General features: G+C 42.7%; 1 protein-coding gene across 2 annotated transcripts in view; it reads right to left on the bottom strand.

Annotated features, from left to right (window-relative positions):
* Positions 1 to 845: 845 nt before the first annotated feature.
* The window catches only part of PLEKHH2 (pleckstrin homology, MyTH4 and FERM domain containing H2), an 812,518-nt gene continuing 806,018 nt past the window's right edge, over positions 846 to 7,345 (bottom strand). For both annotated transcript variants that reach the window (XM_069233993.1, XM_069233994.1), the window contains one exon: positions 846 to 6,143. In XM_069233993.1, coding sequence (XP_069090094.1) covers positions 5,958 to 6,143 — 186 coding nt within the window. In that variant the 3' untranslated portion in view covers positions 846 to 5,957. The remainder of the gene's footprint in view (positions 6,144 to 7,345) is intronic.

Below are 7,345 nucleotides of genomic sequence, written 5' to 3'. Positions count from 1 at the left end.
ACTGGTCTATATGAATGGATAGACAGCCTTTAACGAATGGTAGAACTCTTGGGAGCTGCCTGGTATGCCATCTATTACAAAAGAGATATTGGGCCTGATTACGATTCCGGCGGGCGGCGGAGGCCGCCCGCCAGAATTCCGCCCTCCATAATACCGCTCCGCGGTCAGAAGACCGCGGACGGTATTATGAGTTTTTCCCTGGGCTGGCGGGCGGTCTCCAAAAGACCGCCCGCCAGCCCAGGGAAAAACTCCCTTCCCACGAGGATGCCGGCTCGTAATAGAGCCGGCGGAGTGGGAAGGTGCGACGGGTGCTGTTGCACCCGTCACGTATTTCACTGTCTGCGCCGGCTTGGAGGATTCCTTGGGGGCAGCGGGAAACTGGCGGGAGACCGCCGGTTTCCCTTCTCTGACCGCGGCTAAGCCGCCGCGGTCAGAATGCCCCACGGGGCACCGCCGGCCTGTCGGCGGTGCCACCGCGTCCCGCGGCCCTGGCGGAAGTAATCCGCCAGGGTCGTAATGACCACCATTATCTTTTGACTGTTATTTATTTTACAACTCTCCGTTATACTGAAAACAGGTTTGCACTTCAGAAATCATTTTAAAAATAAACATTTTCACCGTGTCATCTAAACAAAAAGTGTGGTATCAGTAACAAAAAGAAACTCTTAAAAAGAATAAAACGTAATGTAAACATACGCTTTTAGATGGATGAGGAACAATAGTAATTCCCTATGAGTGATGAGGAATGTTCCAAATGTTTATGCTTGGCTTCGCTTTGTCTGTGACATCACAGGCATGACCGGATTCAGTCAACCATAAATGAGTGCTCAAATGAATGAAAACAGTTACTCGAAAATAATTTTATTTTATACTTGAAATCTTGACGATATGAATAAAATAACATTATATCATCATGTTCTATATTGTTCTTGAAAATCTGTTCTCCAGGAACAGGCAGGTGCACTTAGTTTCATAGAGGCCAGCAGCTGTAAAAAGCTCTGTGTTAGAATAAAACAGCTTTTGTAGGCACAGCAGCACTTTGTAAGGCATTACAATTTTTTAAAATGCACAACAAAGTATACATCGTGTGCCCTTAACAGATCATTAAAAAGGTACACTTAAACCACTACTAACCTACTTCTCTGTATTACTGTCCATGGTGGTGTACACTTGTTTCAGTTGTGTGCTTCACAATGGATTACATCTACAATGTGTGCACATAACTAGCAGTGTTTGCTTTTACTTTCCTGTTAAGGCAACATTCTGGTTAAACTGTTTTGGAACAAATAATTTTTCTTATTATCCAAACCATTTTTTCGCTAAATAAAGTTCTATAATTTATATAAACACCATACAATGTGTTACAGCCAAATGAATAAATACAAATATACTACATGAATTAAATATGCTGTGTGCACTAATGTATGATTAGCGCTACATGTGACATTACGTTGAAGTAGTTATATTGCGTACACTGTAATTACCATTTACGTCTCTGCAGGACATAAAAGCACATACTTCAGATTTGAATGCAGGTAGCCACGGGGCTCAAACCTATTTAAAAGAAAGTAGCACAGGACTCTGAAAGTGTTGTCCCTTACCACAGGGAAATTATGTTTAATGGATGTAATACTGCAGTTGCAGTAAAACTGTTCCTAATTTTAGAGGGCCTGCTTTAGTGGAGATTAAAGGATTTTTTCAAATAATTTTATATTAAGGCTAGTAACCAAGCGAATCACTGTTAGTAGCATGATTTTCAAATCACTTTCGAAACCACTGTGGGCTGCTGGTAAGTCTGTATAACTAACCTGGGTGAGTCCAAACCATGAAATGTACTGGAGTATATACAAGGGTGACAGGATAGCATTACATTGCCTGCCTATTAAATTAAAGATAAGTAACTAGTATGATGAGAGGCCTGGGATGAGGATAAGGCACAGAATAGGGAACCCAAATGACGGAAAAAGGACCCAATTTATTTCTCAGTAAGTGGGGAGCCCTGCAGTAAGAAAATATAATTTGAATGGAGCACTCTAAAGCCCCGTAGTAAAAACTATAAATACAGATAGATTGGGTATTACAAGAGCTCTCCTGCTCCCAGGTCTTCAGAGGTTAGTATCACCTTCTTAGAAGCTCTATTGAGAAGAGGATGAAAGCTGCTTTCAGGGAGGTTTCAAGAACATTTTAAAGTAGGAGCTCATTTACTTGCCGAGACTTATTACAATGTATGGTTTGCCTAACGTTTGAGGGCAGATTGGCAGGAGGGTATGCCTTTCTAGTAATGTAGTTCAGAATTCAGACTTAGACATTGAGCAGATAATGAATGCTGTTGGAAATGGCCCTTTTTGCAGGGTGATCCCTAAACCTTTTGCCTCCTTCCTTCTATTTTGTATGACCAGTTTTTGTTGGCTTTATGACTCTGGGCACTTTAACACTGCTAACTAGTGCTAAAGTGCATATGTTCTCTATGTAAAATGTATGGGTAAATTGGCTTATCAATGATTGCCATATTTGATTTACTAGTCCGTCCCTAGTAAAGTGCACTAGAGGTGCCACGGGCCTGTAAACCAAATGCTGCTAGTGGGCCTGCAGCACTGGTTGTGCCACCCACATACAAAGCCCTGTAAACATGGCTCAGACCTGCCACTGCAGTGCCTGTGTGTGCAGTTTTAAACTGCCATTTCGACTTGACAATTGCCAGGCCTAAACCTTCCCTTTTCATACATGTAAGGCACCCCTAAGATAGGCCCTAGGTAGCCCCATGAGCAGGGTGCGGTGTATGTTAAAGGTGGGACATGTACCGATGTGTGTTACATGTCCTAACGGTGAAATACTGCTAAATTCAGTCTTCACTGTTGTAAGGCCTATCTCTCTCATAGGTTAACATGTGGGCTGCCTTTAAATATTATTGAAGTGCAGAGTGCCCTTTGAGAGCAAATAGAAATGTTGAGTTTGGGGTCTCTGAACTCACAATTTACAAATACATCTTTTAGTGAAGTTAGTTTTTAGATTGTTAGTTTGAAAATGCCACTTTTAGAAAGTAGGCATTTTCTTGCTTAAACCATTCTGTGACTCTGCCTGTTTGTGGATTGCCTGTCTGGGTCAGTTTGACAGTTGGGCTGTTTGTGAATCCCCTCTAGACAGTGAGGCAAAGGGAGCTGGGGTTTGCAGCCTGCACATCCTGATGAGTCATCTGTGCTAGAGGGGAGGGGGGAGTGGTCACTTAGACCTGAATGGGCTGTGCTTGTCCTCTCACAATGCAGCCTCCAACTCCCTGGTGTGTGTCTGGGGCCTGGCCTGGGCAAGGCAGGATCTGGTGAACAACAGAGACTTTCCTTTGAAGTAGGCCTACTTCAAAGGCAGAAGGGGGTATAAGTATTGGACCCAAAACCCATGAAAATCATACCACGTCTGGATTCAAGAGGAACCTCTGCCAAGGAGAAGAGCTGAGGAGAACTGCTGCGCCAGCCTGTGACTGTGCTTTGTTGGACTATCCTGCAGTTGCTGCTTCTGCCTGTGAAAGGAGACAAAGACTGGACTTTGTTGTGCATTCCTGCTTGTGAAGAATCTCCAAGGGACTGAGTTGAGATTGCCTCCTGTTTTGAAGTCTCAGGACCATCAAAGTCTTCCTCTGCTAATATCTGGACTCTCTGCTGAGACTCCTGCCTTGCCAAGTGGTGTCCTATCCAGTCCCTGGGCACTTGAAATGTGAAGTTGGCAGACAAGAGCTGAAAGCCACACACAGAACGCCGTGCGGGAAATTTTCGATGCACTATCTGCAATGCGGCTGATAAATGACGCGCAGCCGGCTTCACGGCTAAAATCGACATTCCACCTGCATCGCGGCTGGGAGATCGATGCCTTGCAGATGGAGAAACGATATGCAACACCCGCTTGTGGCTGCTGGCAACGTCACAAACCCCACGCAGTGCAGTTTTCTAACACTGTGCGACTTGATTTTCTACGCTTCATTCCTGGGCGTCAAAGTCAACCCAAATCTGCGCGGATCTGAGGTGCTCCATCTGGAAATCGATGCATCACTCTCTTGTGAGGGAGAAGAAATTACACACAGCCTCCCTAGTGAGGAAGGAATTGACGCATTGCTGCCTTTTCCGACTCACGCTCCCCTATGGGGATTTATTTTTTACTCTAACCAGGTACTTTGTGCAAAATCAACATTCTCACTGTTTTCTATGGATTAAGACTCTTATTCTTTTAAAAATTAATATCTTGACTTGTGTATGTAGGTTTTTTGTCGTTTTTGGTCTTGTTTGATTTAGATAAATATTACCTATTTTTTTTAACTGGCGTGGTGTCCATTTTATAGTGTTTTCACGGTGTTACTGTGTGTGTTGGTAAAATACATTGCTTCTGAAGGTAAGCCTGCCTGCTCGTGCCAAGCTACCAAGGGGGCGAGCGGGGGTTAACTGACTGGGATTCTCCTTTACCGTGACTAAGGTGAGGGTCCTTGCTTGGACAGGGGGCAACCTGACTGCCAACCAAAGACCCCATTTCTAACAAACACATTTATTAAATAAGTTCATAGGTAGAAAAGCAACTGGTGCATTGGTCCACTGAATTCTGTCATCCAATCACTGTAGAAAACAAAAGAATGCGATGTATGGATAATGATAACTAAATGCAAACACTGCCTATTCTGGATTTATACAAATGCCATAAATCCTAGTTTGAACTGTGCAGAAAACTAAGCAGATAGGGAACCAGTTTCAGTGCAGACAAAAGCCTTAGAAGAGGATGACTCAAGCAGAAAGAGATACTAAAATGCCTTTCCCTTTGGTACAATGAAAACGATCTAATGTTTTCGACATAAAAATGTCTTTAAATCTTAATTATGTTTAAAACCTTGTATTGTGTTTAAATAAGGAATGGCCTCTTAAATATATGCACGTTTAACTTAGTTCGTTGTGCATCAACTGGCCCTCAATCTAATAATGTGGCAGTTTTATGCATCAGCTGTCGCTTCCAGAGCACATTTAGTCTTAGACAACCAGAGAAAAATACAAATTACATTTATGATTAACATTAAGACTTATTGAGATAGCAACATATTTGCAACTTACACTTTGCAAACAAAACAGTTAAAGTGCTGAGCATAATACGAAACCCTTAAAGACTAACAAGTAGATTTCTTCTCAAACAGACAAATTAACAAGCTTATCCGAGCCAAAACATCCGTATTTTTGTTCTTACAATTGAGAAAATAACATATTCAGTCCAGTTCCATTTAAAGTCGACTTATTTAGTTTTCACATTGAAGGCTTTCAACATATTATTAATAAATAAGATACGAATAATTAGGATAAGATATTAATTTTCGTTATGGTACACAGATCCCAGAACAATTGTAATGCCAAGGTTACAGTGATTACTTCACATGCATCTTTATGCGTTGTCCATCTTGGAGTCAGTATTAGCTTTTGATTTTAAAGAATTGCTTATGTGTCTAAAAGGCTCCCAGTGGTCCTGCAACCATTTGCTTGTGATATTCAACAACCTTTTGTTCATGTCTGTGTGATGTGCCCAGTAGAGCTATTTTGTATTCAGCTCTGCTGTCTGTGTTTAATGTTCGAATTACGCATCGGATAAGAATGAAACATAAGCAGAATTAATTCTTCTTTACATATACTGTTGATGGGTTGCAGCAGTTTTTGTGTTCTTTTAAAAAGTCTTGAGCTTTTTGTAAGGTTCTTATTTTTTAGGGATTTCTGTCCAGGTAGTTTGTGGTTTAGCCTTGCTGTGCTATGTTTCACTCCCGAATGGAACCAGATGCACTGTTCAATGGGTTGGTTGGTGGTGGGTTGTGGTTGCTTCCAGTAATAGCTCTTAAATATGGTATGAGGCAAGAGTGAATACGTCAAGAGCATGAAATAAGCCTTTTTACAACCATCACTTGCTCTTTATAAGGGGTCGAACAATATGGCATGTGACATCTCACTTCACAGAAGGGTAGGACCTTTTGTTGGTCGGTTGCTTGATAATAGTGGCTGATTTCCTCCCTGTTTTGACTTGTGTTCTTCTGCACGAGATGTGAGGAGTGCTGGAGCAGACAGATGATGAGCAGCTCCCTTCTGCTGATGAAAGGTGTTAATGTAGCTGGCAATTAGCAGCGTGATTTCCAATATCTATTAAAAAAATGATAACATTCTTACTTTGCTAATACTGTCAAGTAGTCAACAAAGTTATGTTCTTTAAGACTTGCTAGTGCAGTGATTCATTTATAGACACATTAACGGAAGCACCTTGTACAACCTTAGCAACAGAACATCGCAAATTTGAATTTAATTTATCTGATGATCAACTAACAGATTCAGGAATGAGGCAATTCGATAGAAAACTCAGGTTCATTAGAACAAAGAGATGTACAGCAACATATTTAAGCAGGAAATAACAGAGATTCAAAAGAATTATCATAACGAGGAACATTTTTCAAAACAATAATCAAAATAGATGCATGATACTTGCAAACGTTTAGGATGAAAACTCTAGCTGCTGTATTGAAAGTACCCAGCGGGTGCAATGGGCATGGGAACCCACTTTGTGTGCCCGGAGGCACTTTGGTATTATAGAAGGGACCCCAGACGCTTATGCAGCACCCTCTGAAAAACAGATAGCGCAGGTGCACATGTAGCGCCAACGTTATTGCAAGAGGGTGTTCCCTTATTCGCGTGGGCCATGCAATGAGGACATCTCTGCCTGTGCTCCTGTGTCATATAATGTGTGTTGCCACAAAGGCAAATAAGCTGTGAGGAGGTGCACTGAAAGTGCAGTACAAAAAGGTAGCGCATTGTCAGTGCACCCCCTGATGGCAGCCCTCTGGAGGGGCCCAGACATCCCCTTGCAGGTGGGTTTTTCACTCACCCGCTGGAGGATCTCTAATCCTCTTCAAAGTGCAGGTAAGTTGCCTCCTGCACAGTGAACCATGGAGCGGCTTTGAAGCAGCCACTCCATATTTCACTTAAATGTGCTGCCCCCAGGGCAGCACAAGTTCGTGGTTGCCTTCAGGGCAGTGCATTCTTCCTAATGGGGGGCACTTTCTCTGTTTAAGCATGGCGCTCCTATTTAATGGAGTGCAATGCCACAAACTGGAAAAGTGTGCCCTGTCTGTAATAGGGCTCCAGGTGCATAGCAGGGTGGAAGCAATGCTTGGCGTTCAGCCAGACCCAGCACATAATCTTTTGCAGGAGGCCAACCCTACCTATTCATAGACTTCTGCTATGCGCAACAGGGTTTAGCCACATTTGTCTAGCGGTTCAGTGGAGGACTATCTTGACAGGTACCTCAGAGAACTAACGAACCCTGGCCAGGGCAGTATTTCCAAACTTTA

The sequence above is a fragment of the Pleurodeles waltl genome, chromosome 5, assembly GCF_031143425.1.
Source record: "Pleurodeles waltl isolate 20211129_DDA chromosome 5, aPleWal1.hap1.20221129, whole genome shotgun sequence".
In the NCBI taxonomy this organism is placed as follows: domain Eukaryota; kingdom Metazoa; phylum Chordata; class Amphibia; order Caudata; family Salamandridae; genus Pleurodeles; species Pleurodeles waltl.
Note: the sequence above shows the minus strand (reverse complement) of the source record. Positions and strands in the feature narration are given on the sequence as shown.